This window comes from Camelus dromedarius, chromosome 14 (genome assembly GCF_036321535.1).
Source record: "Camelus dromedarius isolate mCamDro1 chromosome 14, mCamDro1.pat, whole genome shotgun sequence".
NCBI lineage: Eukaryota > Metazoa > Chordata > Mammalia > Artiodactyla > Camelidae > Camelus > Camelus dromedarius.
The window spans coordinates 4,189,756-4,206,706 of record NC_087449.1 but is presented as its reverse complement, the minus strand read 5'-3'; the positions used below and the strand labels follow the sequence as shown (position 1 = coordinate 4,206,706).

The 16,951-nt window shown below is 35.6% G+C and overlaps 1 protein-coding gene across 2 annotated transcripts in view; it reads left to right on the top strand.

Annotated features, from left to right (window-relative positions):
* The window catches only part of PKN2 (protein kinase N2), a 111,005-nt gene that overhangs the window by 63,600 nt on the left and 30,454 nt on the right, over nucleotides 1–16,951 (top strand). For both annotated transcript variants that reach the window (XM_031465535.2, XM_031465534.2), the window contains 2 exons: nucleotides 11,743–11,928; nucleotides 12,927–13,036. In XM_031465535.2, the coding sequence (XP_031321395.2) occupies nucleotides 11,743–11,928; nucleotides 12,927–13,036 (296 nt within the window). The remainder of the gene's footprint in view (nucleotides 1–11,742; nucleotides 11,929–12,926; nucleotides 13,037–16,951) is intronic.

Below are 16,951 nucleotides of genomic sequence, written 5' to 3'. Positions count from 1 at the left end.
AGGCTGGTATGTGGCTCAAAGCACTAGCTCTCTAACCACACGGTTAGTCATCCTGGTATATAGTCTGCCCCTATCCTGGAACTGTGTACAGATCTACCATGAGTCCCTTTGGTAGCATAAATTCACATGTGGTCTCAGGAGCCCACGATGAATAACAAAGATACTGCTATCAGTGGGGAAACTATAAGGGTTTAGAAGCTGCCTCCTAGGAACCAGGGACGAAAACGAATCATATTCATTATTATATGACAAAAAGGCTTACTTGTACATTTTGCTGTTTGTTTTCTGTAAATCTTAATCTTTTTATCCTGAATTCTTTCACTTTCTTTTGTGTTAGATTAAATTTTCCTAGTTTACTTTTGATTCTCTCATTGTTTCCTTTTCTGTATACTTAAAAATTATTTTCTTAGTGGTTACCTTGGTGATTACAATTTAATCCTAAATTTATAACAATCTTGTTTGAATTGATACCAACTTCTCTTCCATAGCCTACAAAAATTATGCTCCTATACAGCTGTTGTCATAGATTATTTCTTTATTCAAAGTGTGCTCATTAGCAGATTATATTATATATTAGATTATAATTTTATGCATTTGCATGTTAAGTCATAAAGGAAACAAAAAGTTGCAAACCAAAAATATAGTAATACTGTCTTTTTAATTTACCTATGTAGTTAGTTTTACTGGCCTAATTTTTTCTATGATTTCAAGTTACTGTCTAGTGTCCTTTTGTTTCAGTCTGAATGACTTCTTTTAGCATTTCTTCTAGAAAGTTCTGCCAGTGATAAACTCCCTTAACTTTTGTTCATCTTGGAATCTCTTATTTTCTTCGTTTTTGAAGGATAGTTTTGCATGTATAGAACTCTTGGTTGACAGGCTTTTTTCTTTCAGCATTTTAAAAATATCATCCCAGTCCCTTCTGGCCTTTATGCTTTCTGATGAAGAATCCACTTTTAATCTCATTGAGGTTTTTTTCTAAGTGATAAGTTGCTTCTCTCTTGCTGCTTTCAAGATTCCCATTTTTGTCTTTGATTTTTCAGTTTGATTATAATGCGTATCAGAATGCTAATGTCTTTTGAGTTTATTCCATTTAGATTCTTTGAACTTCTTGATGTGTAGATTCATGTCATTCATCAAATTTGGGAAGTTTTCTGTCATCATTTCTTCACATATTATTTCTGACATTTTTCTCACCTTCTGAGACTCCTGTGTTTATATTCTTAACAGTATACCAGAAATCACTTAGTCTCCTTTTTTTTTTTTTTTTCTTGAAAACAACAAGTGTTTATTGATGTAGAATCATTTTGGGGGGCCCAGAGACACCGATGTAAACACAAAAACAAGAATCAACTTTCATGAATATCAGACATTACGAGGGTGAGGCAAGCATTAGGACTCAGAGAGTCTTTCCACCAACAATCTTCTGTTAACCTGTTTACAAACATGAATCTTGTCTCTCTGGTTTGAACTGCCAAGATCGCTCCAAAAACCTGGTTTTAGTGGAGCTCAACAAGTTCACATAAGGACTCTTAACATAATCAAGCCAAGTGTCAAATTGATTAGGTTAGATTATGTTAAATTGCAGACCATCTTTAATTTTGTTAAGTTTTACCTCCTATTTTTTTGTTTGTTTGTTTTGTGTTGTTTTAATTAGTAGCACACACATTTAGTTTTCTGTCTTCTGATCAACTTACTTCTTTATCATTATAAATATTCCCTTTTATCGCTGAAAACAGGCTTATAGTTTACTTTGTCTGATATTAGTAGAACCATACTATCCTCCTCATGCCTAAAGTAACCTAATGAATTTTTCTGCCTTTTTGCTAACAACATACATTTATTTTTACAGCTCTGGAACCATCTTTTTTATTTTCAATCTCTCTGATCCTTTTTATTTAAAATGAAATATTTTATGTACATTGTATAGGTGTCTTTTTTTAACCTAACATGAAAAAATCTAATTCAAGTTGTTAGTCACCTGTATTTTTAATACTTTATTTATATATATAAATTGCACATATTTGATGTACAATTTGATAACTTTTGATATTGACCCTCAGAAGTTACGAAGGGTGATTTAAGTGCAAGTCTCATGATGCCAAACCAAATGTTGTTTACAACCAACAGCTGCAGCACAAAATGTGTACACTATTTGATTATAAAAGAAAAGAAAAAGCTTATCTGTATAATATTGTAAGTTGAACACAAAGTTGGGATTTCGAAGCTTAGTGAATTTTGTTACTCAACAGAGTAAGGACGCAGGGGAGTCTTTTCCCACATATAAAAGATGAGGTTACTTATGGATGTTTTGCAATTTTCCCATTTGCTGGTGATATTCAAGAGAATTGATAATCCTGGTTTTAAAGTATGGAGCATTTTGGATGTTGCCATGTAGTTATTCTAACTTACTTGTGAAGAATTGGGCTTTATATACTGTCATTATTTGAAAAAGCATATGAAACATTTCAAAATGATTTGAAAATCAGTGCAGGTTATATTTTATTGTTACTCAAAATTATTTTTGGTATAAATAAAGAAGTGAAGACAAATTTTTTCTGTTGTAATTGTCTTCTGATATTCTTAAGGTTTTTTTCCCCCTGTACTTGATAAAAGAAGCAATAAATTATTTGGGTCTAGCAAAAAGTTACAAAAGATACTCACAAAGTGCCCATTATAAACTGTCCTTTTAATATTATTTTTGATGTGTATTAAACTCTACAATCTTGATGTTTGAATAGCATTTGCTCTTTTTCCCCTTTTATACTTCCCTGCCCTGTGTAGTTTGTTGTTGAAGCAAATGCTTGCTTTTTTACATCCCTTAACAGCCTTTTAGTTATGCCTGTGCATGTCCACGTTTGTGTGTTTATTGCTTATTTTAGAGATTCGAGTGTGTTTTGAAGTTATTACAGTCTGTGATCACAACATACTCTCTTACTTCCAAATCCATTTTAAAATTTTATGCAGAAATATTTGCAAATCCTTCCACTTCACCCTTTCATATCCTTGTTGTAATATATTTCACTTCTGCCTATGCCTTAAAATTCTATAGCTGACCCTTGAACAACACTGGGATTAGGGGCAGCAACCCTCTGTTCAGTCAAAAATCTGTGTATAATTTCACAGTCAGCCCTCCACATCTGTGGATCATATAGTACCGTTGTATGTATTTAGTGAACAGAAGTCCACATACAAGTAGACCTGCACAGTTGAAACCCAGGTGCTTCAAGCTTCCGCTATACATCCTTGAGTACTGTTTTCACTCTAGAGAGATAAGAACTTTAAGGATATACACAATCCATGTTGACTGAATCTGAGAGTGTGGAGCTACAGAGAAAGAGCACCACTTGTGAAGTTAACACATGGGTTTTAACCATGCAACCGGGCAGCTCCCCGAACTCCCACGTTGTTCAAGGGGCAACTATAATTTCACTTTTTTACAGTTACTTTTTTCCGGAAAGAAAACAAAACACTGTCCTTTATTTTTAATGATCCGTTTATTCTTTCTGTTGTTTTTTGTTTCTTCTACTGGAGATTTTCTGTGAACATCTCCCTTTAGCCTGTAGCTCTTTGTGTTAGCATTTACGGTAGTGAAAGTGTGCTGGAGTCTGATTTTTCCACTCTTTTTCTGTGTGTTTCACCTTCATTTTGTAAGAATGTTGTCAGTAGATGTAGAGCTCTAATTTTTTTTTTCTTTCAGCTCTTTAAAACTGTGATTTCATTGTCTTCTAGCTTTCACTTTCTATTACGAGAAGTCAGCTGTAATTCTTATCAGTGTTTTTCTTCATGTAATGGCCTTCATTCCCCAGTTATTGAAATAAGGTAGAATAACATTGAGCTTTCGTTTTTTTCCTTTCTGCTCCTAAGACTGAATGCTTTCAATTCCGCTATCCTCAAGTTTGCTGATTCTTCTGCCTGCTCAAATCTGCCTGTTCAACATCTCTAGTAAGCTTTTAAAACTTCAGTCATTGTACTTTTCAGCTGTTTGGTTTCTGTTTGGTTCTTATATATAAATTCTGTATCTTTATTAATATTCCATGTTTGTTGAAATAACATTCTCCCTTTTTCCTTTTGGGTTCTTTTAGGTCTTTGACCATATGTAAGCTTTGACTATATGTATGACAGTCAATATAAAATCTTTGTTTAGTAAATTTAGTTTCTCAGCTTCCTCAGGGATAGTTTGTGTGAATTTCTGCTTTTCTTATGAATTGGCCATACTCTCTTATTTCTTTACTTGCTTCATTTTTTTTTAAACTGGATATGGTGAATATTTTAACGTGTAACTCTGAAAGATACTCCCCTTCTCTATTATTTTTTACTGTTGTTTGATATGGGATATAGTTGTTTACTGATTTTTATTAAGTATTTTTCTAAGGAAGACTGTATTCTGTGTCATACGTGGTCACTGAAGTCTCCATTAATTTAGTGATGAACTAGTGTTTTGACAGACATTTCTTTTAACGCATTCAGGCAGAAAGAAAAATTTGCCCTGTGTTTGCAGCTGGGTTCTGTGTTTATGTTCAAGGCATACCTTCAGCGTTCACCCAGGCGTTTGCTAACTCTGCTTTTGCTTGCACAGAACTTAAAGATCCGTCAGATTTGAGTGCTTAGGGCCTTCTCAGATCTCTTCTAAGGATGGCTCCTTTTGCACTTAGCCTTCTAGTTTTCCAGTAATATGTGGGAGCATTGCAAAGCTCTGATTCCCCAAAACGTCTTACTTCTAGCTTTTCCCCCAAGACCCTGGGATATCTGTTGTTTGTCCCAACTGATTTCCTTTGCCCTAGTCTGCGGTGGCTGGTTCATATGCCTCTAAATGCCCTCCACTTGGCTGTATCTCTGCCCTGAGAGAGTTCCTACTTTGAAGGGGGGAGGGGGGAACAACCCCTTTCTGTTAGTCTTTCAGGGGGCCCTCAGAGAGGCCAAAGCAGGAATCGACAGTTCTTTCAGAATGAGGTCTCCTCTGCCCTCTGTGGCACCAGGAACTTACACCAGGAATGCAGCCTGCTGTCTTCAGGAAGGCCATTGCGGGTGGAGGGAGAGGGGATGAAGCAAAGGTAAATGAAAATGCCACAAAGCTCTCCTACCCAGCTTTTTTTTTTTTTTTTTTGATTAAGCATTTGCCTGGTTGCAGTAAACCTTTGACTGTTAACCCTGATATCTGGTAAAGTTAATTCTAACAATTTTTGCTAGTTTTTCTTTGTTTTCCTGTGTTTCTGTGGAGAAACTGCCTTGCTCCACCATTTTCTGACCGTTACTTACAAAGGTTTTTATGGCCTATGTGAATGTGACATACTTTTGATACACAGGCCTCCCTCATCCCCAGGAATCCTTAAATTATCTTATCAACATAAATGTCAGCAAGGGCTTCACCTTAAAAATATATCATTAAATATTTTGAGGATATAAAAGTATTCTTCAGAATTGCATGGCACGCTATCACGTTCTAGTGGCTTTGGGTATCAGTAATCTGTTTGTTTGTTTGTTTGTTGTTAATGCAGGCATTAGGGATTGAACCCAGCCCCTTGTGCATGCTGAGCATGCGCTCTACCACTGAGCTATGCCCTCCCCGCCACCAGTCAGCTTCATACTATGGCTGACTTCTACCTTAAAACCTGAAGGACAAATTCACACTTGAACTGTGCTGTTACCACTATTAGGATCAGCCCAAATCTGCAGTGAGCAAATTGAGTTCCTCAATCTTGAGTTACCCTGGGATGCCAGCATGAATTCACAGTGGTGCAACAGGGTGCTTCAGGTGTCTGAAGGAAACCCAGTGTTATGCACCTCTTTCAGTCACCGCTGAACTGCTAGCTTAAGGTAGTTACAGTTTCACCGTTAGGTGGAGCTACATTCTTTCTGATTGTGTCGTAAATTAAGGAAGCTGGGTGTTCCTGGGTTTTCCTTCACTGCTATAATAAATAACATGAGAAGATCATTGTGGAATAGAAGATAAGGGTTCCAGTCTAAGTCCAAAGTTTGATAAGTTGTACAGTGCCTGGTGAGTACTCACATCTTATTAGGAAGTAAACACGGTTGTTTAAGAATGAAACAAGAGGGGGGACCTCCCTCTCTTGAGAGCCTACTTAGCATGCATGAGGTCCTGATTTTAATCCTCAGCACCTCCATTAAAGATAAAAATACAAACAAACAAACTTAGTTACCTGCCCCCCCCAATTTTTTTTCATTTTTAAAAGAATGAAATAAGACTACTTTATTCTTTCAAGCTACATGTATTACTTTTTCAATAGTTTTTAATTTGTTACAGTATCCTATGAAACAGAACTGTTAGGTATGTCATTAAACTAGGAGCACAGTGAAAAAATTGAGACCCTAGGGTAGCGTGAAATGAGAAAGCTTGAGAACCTCTGGTCTAAACTCTCCATTTTATTTTAAGTGTTTTAAATATTTATTATTTAATGCTTTTATCTTTTCCGTCACGTCTTCTGTAATTCTTACCACGAACCTTCTGTTGCAATTAATCTGATTTGCACACTGCCTGTTTAATGTCTTTGCCTTATCCATCTTCTTACTGTGTTTTTTAAAATCAAAACTGGAATAGAGACCTGTGAAGAACAAAGACTTTGTCATCCACCTAAATGCAGTTAACCCTAGCACAGGATAGTTTAACATTGAACAGATTTTGATAAATATTATTTGATACTAAGGCAGGGGCTGTACCTATTATCTGAGTTTCACCATTTTGTGGCTCAGGGCTGAATGTATTTTTAATATTCAAGAATTTCTGAATGAGTCATTGATTAAAATATGGTTGTCAAAAATTTGGAAATTAATAATATTTTTAGAAAAGTAACAAAGCCGCATTTAAGAAAACCAGCTAATATGGCTGGAAATCATTTTCCTTTTCTATTCTAGTTGGCTCCTCTTCCCAGCTCTTGCTTTTTCAGTTCTCTCTTTCCATGTTCTTCATTCCCTTACTGAACTTCACTCACAGAGATGTAAATCACCAGTCTAAATGGAGGTATCCTATAATTCTTAAGATATTTAGGTTTTTAAAAAAAATTTCTTTAAGGTTCTGCTGGACCTTAAACTACATACGGAGTTAACTAAGAAGAGAAATAAATAGTATTGATGTTACCAAAGGATTAGACGTGATAAAGGATTAGCATGGGTAAGTAGTAGGAGTTTTTACTGGATGCTAGTATTTGTGGTTTGTCTCATTTATACTCTGGTTTCTTTTGTGGTTGTGTGATTATAATTAATATTATATTATTAATATAATTGAATTTTCTAGTCCAAATTTTGTGACATTTACTGATTTTTATAAGAAGATTTTATAAAAGATTTCCTCAGAATTAAAAAAAAAATGTTACTCAGTTCAACCAGATGAAATACTGAATTAGTAAAATGAATATAAAGGACTTTTTTCAGGAAGTTAAAAGGAATAAAAAAGCACTTACTTGTTCTAATAGAATTCGTAACTACTGCTTATGAATATAAACATTTCCTTCTTAGATTTACTTGTTTTTAAAAATTTCATATTATGGGTTATAAAAGTAAAAAGTATAATTTTAAGCAATTTCTTATATGGTATATGCAACTGCAGTTGTGTCACCTCATAAAAGAAAGAAACTTCTAGATGCTTAATAAAGATCTTAAATCCCTCTAGGTTTTTTTCCTAAATGAAAGCAGGTGTTGAACACTGTCATCTCCTAATACATTGAAATTACTAAAATATTTAGTGAGCTACCAGGGTTTGCAGTAGTAGCCAGATGTTTTCAGTTTTCCCAGGGTGGTGTTTACATGTGAGCATTCACAGTGGGAATAAACTAAGTTTGCCAGTTTAACAACAAGGGAAAAAGCGAACAGAACACACAGGCACAACAAGTTGCTTCTTTTGAAGCAAAATTAAAATACTAACTATTATAATCTGCCTGAATACTTCACAGGTAGATAAGGTTTCCACAGCCTGACCAAACCCATCCTTAGCATCTTTATTGAGACATACTTTATATACTATAATATTTACCAATTTTAAGCATAGTTTTATAATTTTTAGTAAATGTGTCTGGTGGAGTCACCATTATCAATATCCAGGTTTTACAGTATTTAAAGTATAGAATTTGAGAAGTAGTGTAATACATTTTAAGTTGTGAAACCAACATCACGATCAAAATAATTATATCTGTCATCCCCAAAAGTACCCTCATATGCCTCTGAGTAATCCCTCTTTTCTACTTTTCTCATGCTTTCCCTCCCCACGCCTGTCCCCAGTCAGTCACTGGCCTCTTTCTGTCTCTAGATACTAGTTTGCATTTTATAGAATTTTATATTAATTGAATATGGTGTATACTCTTTTTTTGTGAGGGTTGCGGGTAGTCTGACCTTTTTCACTCTATAAATAATTTCTTTGATACTCATCTATGTTGTATGTATCAGTAATTCCTTTCCTTTTGTTATTAGTAGTATTCAGTTGTGTGAATATGCCATAACTTGTTTATCCGTTCACCTGTGGTTGATATTTGGGTTGTTTTCATTTTGTACTTTTTTCTAATATAGCTGCTAATAACATCCTGGTATAGTTTTTGTGTAAACATAGATTTCACTTCACTTGCGTAAATACCTAGGACTGGTGTGACTGGATCATTTGGTAGTCTGCTGATAATGGGTTCTTTACCCATTTTTATATCTGGAAAGGCTTCATTTTTGAAAGATATTTTCAGGAGAGTTAGAATTCTACATTCATGGTTTCTTTGCTTCCTCAGTACTTTAATTCTTTTTTTTTTTTTTACCATTTTTTTTATTGAGTTACAGTCATTTTACAATGTTGTGTCAAATTCCAGTGTAGAGCACAATTTCTCAATTATACATGAACACACATATATTCATTGTCACATTTGTTTTCGCTGTGAGCTACCACAAGATCTTGTATATATTTCCCTGCGCTGTACAGTATAATCCTGTTTATCTGTTCTACATTTTGAAGTGCCAGTCTTGCTTCCATTGTTCCTAATGAGAAATCTGCCATCCTAATCTTTGTATGTACATGTCTTTTTACCTCTGGCTGCTTTTAATACTTTCTCTTTATCACTTGTTTTGAGAAATTTGATTATGCTATGCTTTGGTGTGACTTCCTTATTTTTCTTTTGCTAGGTGTTTATTGAACTTCTTGGTTACTTCCAGGGTTTATAGTTTTCACCAAATTTGGAAATTTTTCAGTCATTATTTTTTCAAATATATTTTCTGTTCCCTGTCCTCTATGCTTTTCATTAGGGACTTCAAGTATGCATGTATTAGGCCACTAGAAGTTAAACTCACAGTTCATGTATGTGCTGTTCTTTTTTTTTTTTTTTTTTTTTTTTACCCTCCAAATCCTTCCTTTATGGCTTCTATTTTTAATCATTTATATTGCTCTAGCTCAAATTCACCAGCCTTGTCTTTTGCAGTGTGTAATCTGCCATCAGTCCTATCTAGTGTAATATTTTTTAAATATCAGACATTGTAATTCTCATCTCCAGATATTTGTTTTGGGTCTTTCTGATTTCTTCAATGTCTCTATTCAACTTTTTGAATAGATGGAATATATTATAACTGTGTGGAATGTCTGCTAATCCTAACATTTCAGTTTTATGTTGATTTTCATTTGATTATAATTTTTTTAATGGGTCCTAGTTTTCTATTTATTTGCTTGCCTGGCATGATAGGCAGAATATTAAGAATGACCCCCAGAATCCCTCACCTGTGACGATGATGGAACATCACTTCTGTGGTAATTATGTTATATGGCAAAGGGGATTTTGCATATGTGATTAAGGCTACTAATCAATTGACTCTGAGGTATTGTGAAGGACGTTTATCTGGGTGGGATTAATATAACCACTCGAGCCCATTAAAGCAGAGCATTTTCTCTGGCCAGTGACAGAAGGGCAAATCAGAGATCTGAATCATAAAAAGGACTTTATGTACCATAGCTGGCTTGGAGATGAGGTTAGGGGTCACATGACAAGGAATGCAGGTCCTCTCTAGAATTTGAAAACAGCCCCTGGCTGTCAGCCAACAAGGAAATAGGATCCCCATTCTTATAGCTGCAGGTTATTGGATTCTACCAATAACATGAATGAGCTTGGAAGTAGATTCTTCTTCAGAACTTCCAGATAAGAGCCTAGCTTGGCAGACATAATGGTTTCAGCCTCATGAGATCTTTAGCAGAGAGTGCAGACCAGCCCGCCTAGACTCTGGCCTACAGAATGATTAGAAAATAAATGGGTATTGTTTTAAGCCACTGAGTTTGTAATAATTTGCAATGCAGCAACAGAAAACAAATGCACCTGGTAATCTCTGAGTAGATGCCAGACATTTTGAATTTTAGCTTATTAGGTGCTGGCTATTTTTATATTCCTACGAATATTACACATATTCTTAAGCTTTGTTCTAGGTCACAGTTAAATTATTTAGAAACAGTTTGATCTTTTAGGTAATGCTTTTAGGTTTGTTATGTGAAACTAGAGCATCGTTTAGTCTAAGGATAATTGATTCCCTACTCCTAGGGCAAGACTGAACGCTTGGTCTGGGGAACCTTCTGCACATCTTGGAAGTTCTGTCACTGGACAGCTAGCTGTCTTTTTTTCCTTTACTTTGCTGTGAAATCTAGTCACCTCAGTCAGTTCAGTCTTAATACTCTGAGCTCTGTGTCCTTAAGTCAGGTAGTCCACTTGGCTCCACCCGCATTCCCCGTCCCTGTGCTGTGTCCCAGATAGTCTCAGGGCAGTACACAGTCTTAGGACGCTTCTCTCAAAGAGCACCGTTCTTCATTGCCAGATGCCCAATGTGTTTAGCAGTAGTTTGTTTCATATTTTTTGTTGGATTTATTTTTTTCAGTTGATTGAGTCGAGGGTAAATACAGACATTTTTTACTTTGTTTAAAGTTCTTTGGGTATTTTTAAATAATTAAAAACTTTAAATAAAATTAAGTTTTAATTATTTAAGTTTAATGGGACAGCTTTTACAGGAAATACTCTGTCTAAAATGTTACGCTATGTGCAGTATCTAAAATTTTAATACTGTTAAGCACCATTTTAAAATTTTAGTATACTGAGTCTAGCCCAAATGATGATGAAGCCATATCTCCAAATGGCTAAGCTCACAGTTCCTCGTTTTCATTTGAACACCTTTTGTATTTATTTGCCTAAGGAAATTACAATTATTTTATGCTTAGGTAATTAAAACCCCTAACTATTTGACTAAACTATTAAAATGGAAAGATAATGTTATTTTATATCTCAAATAGAACAGAAATCCATTTATGAAACAAAAACCTGTAAAGTTCTTTTCTATGTTAACTATGAAACACAGCTGTTATTCACATAGTCAGATTTCCTTGTTTCTACTTTCTGTGTGTTTATTTTAATACACATTTTTTTAGCTTTATGTTTCCCCTCCCACATGTTCTGTCCACATAATTCTGTAATTCTTCCGTGTAATTATAAAAATGAGTATTCAGATACACAAGTTTATGTAACTTGTTTTGTTCTGTGCCCCACAGCTAGCTTTTGGGAGGTACTGTTCTTCCTATAAAAATTTTTTTAATTGACTTAAGAGTTTTTAGTAGGCTTCTCTAAATAAAACAGGAAAGATCATAGTTACCTCAGAGATCTTCCCGGAGAAGAGAGGTTACTATTCTAGCAGATCTCCCTCCCTGTCCCCTGCCCCATTTCTGAATAGGTAGCAAAGGCAGTTCTGCATGTTGAGAACTGACGTTTTCTTACTTGGTGTTTGTTTGCGCTGCAGGTACTTTGGAAGTTCGCCTTATGGGCTGTCAGGATATCCTAGAGAATGTCCCTGGACGGTCAAAGGCAGCATCAGTTGCACTGCCTGGTTGGAGTCCAAGTGAAACCAGATCATCGTTTATGAGCAGAACGAGTAAAAGTAAAGGCGGAAGTAGTCGAAATCTCCTGAAAACCGATGACTTGTCCAGTTCAGTAACCAGATTTTTTAACAACTGTGTAACAGATTAGAGGGCCTACATAAAAGACTGAGCAGTGCGGACAGGGAGGAGTGAGAAGAGTCAGCGTTGGGCAACAGACTTTAAAATTATGATTTCCATAATTTGAATTTAAAACAACAAAAGCAAAATGATAGGGAGATAAAAAAAAGGCAACAAAATTTTCTTTACTGGAAATATATTAGAAAACTGAATGACATATAGCATTAATTCTTTTGGAATAATGAAATATTGAACATCACTCTTTATGTCGGACTTTTGTGTTACATCTTGTCTCTTGTAATGGTGTACTGACACTTCTTTAAAGTAACATTGAGATTTTGGTAACTAAGCACTAAACTAAACATTTTTAATAGGATACTAGCCTGGTATCCCAGTAGTGAATTGAACTGGGGGAGAGGGTAAAGGTGGTAAGAGTAAAAGACAAGAGGTTTATGAATCGCTTTGGGGACACCTAAAGTATAATCATAAACTACAGTATAAACGTGTAACTAGAGGGAAAGGGACGTGACAGTTCAGCCTAGTACAGAGTGCAGAGGTGAGCATGTCTGTGCTTTCCTGTATAGTGAGAGAGATGTTAGGAAAAGTATGAAAATTGAAATTGTGTAAGGTAATTTTTAGCTAATGTAGAGGGAGAAGACCTGGATGATTGATAATGATACACAAACATGCACACATACATGTGGCAAACAACTACTGGTCACCGTTAGACCTACCAGTTACGTTCGAATATAAATGAAATAGATAGCAGTTCTTATTTGTGTTTTTGAGAAACACAAAGGATAACTTGGGAGGGTCTAGTGGGAGTGTATGTATATATAAAACTAGCCATTTACGATTCAAAAGCTTTAGTAGGGGATAAGAAAAACCTTATTTTCAAAGGATCGTAAGACTTGTTGATACTCAACAATGGCACTTCTATTTTAAAGTTTTTAACATATTCAAGCAAGTTTTTAAATTGTAATTACAGATGATGTCTGTGCAGTTTTGAAGCTAGATAATACTGTGGTTGGTCAAACTAGCTGGAAACCAATTTCCAATCAGTCGTGGGACCAGAAGTTTACACTGGAACTAGACAGGGTAAGATGAGAAATTTTTTACTTGAATTTTCATTATATTTATGATAAATTTTATGTTTTAGAAAACTTTGATAAGTTTTATTCTTAACAAAAAGAAGAATCTAAGTGCTTTTGACATTTCTCATCTGATGAGGCGTATGTAAATCTGCCTTATCCGATGGCTTCAGTAGCTTTCATTTGTGCAGCGATTTGAAAATGTGTACTTCAACAGCAAGAAGATCGACAACAAGGTGAGATCTAACTTTGAAATATGTTTTTTTACTTTAAAAATGTGCTCTCTCAGCACTAAGGTGACTCTTCTGACTCACCATTTGTAGGTCATACTGTCAAAGCTGGCTTGGAAGAGAGCTGCCGGGCTCAGGCAGCCCTTCCTCCATGTATCTCGGTGGCTCTCGTGACTCTTGTGACTAGAATGCGATCTGTAACTGGAACCCAGCAGACGTTAACATGGTCCACAGTGGATTCAAATCCACCACGATAGCTTTATTATTTAGATTCTAATCTGTCCCGTGAGGTGTGGGAAGAAAAATTAAAACTTAATCATAATTTTATTTTAAAAATAAGAAAGATTATAAGCTTCTTATCATTTAGTATTTAAATTGATTCATTTTAAAAAGTACATGTATTAGTGAAAGCGAGTTTATAATACTCAGTGTTGATGTGAGGTGGCAATTACTGCTCTAGTGTCTACTCTTGAAGTATTCTTCCAATTTATTTTTTTCCATCTCACAGCCAGCATCTAATCAGGCCCTCATTGTTGCTTTCCTTGGTTCAAATACTGTGTCTGCCATTTAAATATTAAATGTATTCGAACAAAATGCTCAAGTTTTTATGTTTACCGATTTATCTTTAATGCTATCTACTTCATTGAAATGTGTGAGGATTAAATTCATGTAAAAATCCTAGGCTAGTGGTAAGAACTCAATTAATGTTGGCTATTTTTACCAAAGTAATTTACTAACTAATCTCCACGTGTCTGAGTACCAGGCTGATCTTCAAAGAATAGTACTTTCATCTTGGCATTCATTCTCTGGTTTAGGGTCATTCATTTATTCGTAAAAAATTATTATGATATTATTAATTCATTTAATCAACAAATATTCATTGATGCTTCCTAAATTCCAGACACTTCCAGGTGGTAGATTAACAACAAACAATATAAACAAGGTCTCTCAAGATTCCCTCAAGGAGCTTCTATTTCAGTGGCCTCTCAGATTATATCTGATTATTTGCAGACTTCTTACCATCTCATCTGAAACTGTATGATTTCACTTAAAAGGGTGTTGAGGACTTAGAATGAATGCTCAGCTAAGGTGATTATACTTGTTGCAGGTGAAGAGAGAGACATAATGGAAAAGTTGATTTTTGGGATTGTATGAAGAACGAGTTTAAGGGGATAGAGACCAGAGGCGTATAAATTGGCAGGATGCTACTCCAGTACTACAACTGTAAGATGAAGAGAACTTCAAGTAAAATGTGGCAGTAGGAATAGAAAGAAAGAGATACATGTAGGAATTGCTGTAATGAAACTCTTAGGCTTAAGCACCACTGATTTTCTCTTCAGTGCTAGGCAGCATTCTAGATGCTGGTGGTGATTGATCAGAATAGTCAAAGGCCTATACTTTGCACCTTATATTTTAATGAGGGATAATAAATAGTAAACAAGTTTTTTAAAAATCTGCAAGTGCAATGAAGTAAATACGGTGGTATAATGAGGCGGTGGGGTCTACTTTAGGTAGAGAACATAATTGGGGAAAGTCTCTTTGAGGAGGCTACATTTGACTTGAGACCTGATGGGCAAAAAGTTGCCGGACTTACCAAAGATGCAGCTAGAATTTTCCTAGCAAAGGAGACAAAACATACAATACCTTGAGGTGGGAGAAAACTTGACGTGTTTTAAGAGTAAAAATCGTAAGACAGATCAGTGTGGAGAAGTAAAATAGCAGATGTAGGTGGGTGTCAGATTACTTGGGCCTTTACAGTCTGTGAATTAGAAGGCAGCTGAAGGCTTTCGATAGGGGAGTTGGCATCATCTGATCAGATGATCTGATAGAAGTCAGTCCCATTCCCTACAGGAGGTAGTAAGAGAGTCATTAGCCCATAATGGGAAAGAGCTTATGATGAAAGAAAACAAAGGTCTAACAGTCAAATCGTAAGCAGTATTCCCAAGAATAGAAAGAGAAAGAGGGCTTGCCAAAGAGAAATGGAAAACTCTGGGTTCGATCAGATCATAACCTTATAAAAATTTATCCAGTGAAGAACTGCTGGGATGGTGAGATGATGAAAATCCTCTTGCATATGAAACAGTTGAAGGAAAATGGGAGTTCAAGTCTATTAGAAAAGAGATTTAATAAAGATTTGTTAACTACCTTTAAAGTTAAAAGGAGGAAGATGTAGGAAAAAAATTAAACTAGGGATAGCAATGAGATTTCCATTTGTGTGTATTGACTCTGATGGATTGGTAGTAACTTTCTGGAGCTCAAGGTTTACTGTGTGGGTCCTTCTTTTCAGAGAAGATTATGCTGACCAAGTCGCTGTGTTAACAGTGATGGCCAGATGCTTGGCAAAGGGGCAAGTGGTAAGCTGCAGTACACAGTCGTTCCATCCTTTGATTGACTGTACTTCGTGGGTGTAGAGGACAAAGCCAGTCAGTGATGGCAGATTTCATTTCAGTGTAAAGACTAATACTGTTAAAAAATGAAATGAGCTGCTCTATAAAGTAGTAAGTTCTCTCTCAATAAAGTTGAATGAGCAACCTAAAAGAGACTTTAAGGGAATTCTTGTATCAGATAAAGATTATACTTCCAAGATTTTTTTCAACTCTGACAGTTTCTCTTTCAGAGCAAGAGGAGGCCTAGCATTGTTTCATGCTATAAATCAACTAAACAGACGAATATAATTTGGTGAAGCCCATCAGAGAGAGAAATACAGTTGAGGTCCTTAGTGTTTATAGATACGGTTTTCTGTTGTATTATGTTTGCATCTTCCTTCTAAACTGTGTGAATACATATAAATAACCATGATTATAAAATGTTTCAGTTTCCACTCATACTTAATGGAATAGATTGGCTGTAACGTTGGCTTTGAAGCCAAACTGGATTCATTGACCACCTGCTTCTTGTTAACTGTTTGGTGGTAGACAAGTTACATAACCTTTCTGCTGGGCATTTGTTTCACCATCTCTAAAATGAGGGTGAAATATAATCCTCACAGGACTGTTAGGAAGAAATACTAAGGTAGTGTATAAAATGCCTTGTGTTGCCTGGCACGTTCAGCTCTTCAATGATATTAGTTCTTTCTTTAACCCTAGGCTTTGGCATGTGGCTATGAATTTGAGTGTAAAGGAAGAGCATGTTAGGTAATAGGGAATTAACTGGTTGAATGTCATTTTCATTTCAGAGCCTATTTAAGGTAATTATAGGATTCTGATGAGTGATATGATCAAAATGAAAGTTAAGAAAGAGATTGTTAGAGGGAAAATGGTTGGTTAGATTTCTCTTGTAGCAAGGTTATTGAGTTAGAGTTTTACATTTAAAATAGGAGTTAAAAGTAATTGTCTTGCCAGCATTTACAGGTAAGGAAACTGAGGGCCAGAGTGATTCGCTATTAATAAATTTCAAAACTGATACTAGACCTTGAGTGTCCCTCAGAATAGAAGCTCTTCCCTCTGTGGTAATTTGTATGAGATAGATGACAGTGGCACAAAGAGGAAGCAGCAGAAGACGACGAAAACCTGGTAAAGAGGAAATAGTTAAACATGACCCAAGCTGCAGCTTAGAAAACTAGAAAGACCAATAACCATTGCTGGGTTTTTCTTTACGTGCAATTGTAATCTTCACCTAAAGTTGTTTTTCTTCTTCATGGCGTCAGACTTTCTTCCCACTTGGGAGTCATCCTCCCTTTGAAACTTCGAAGA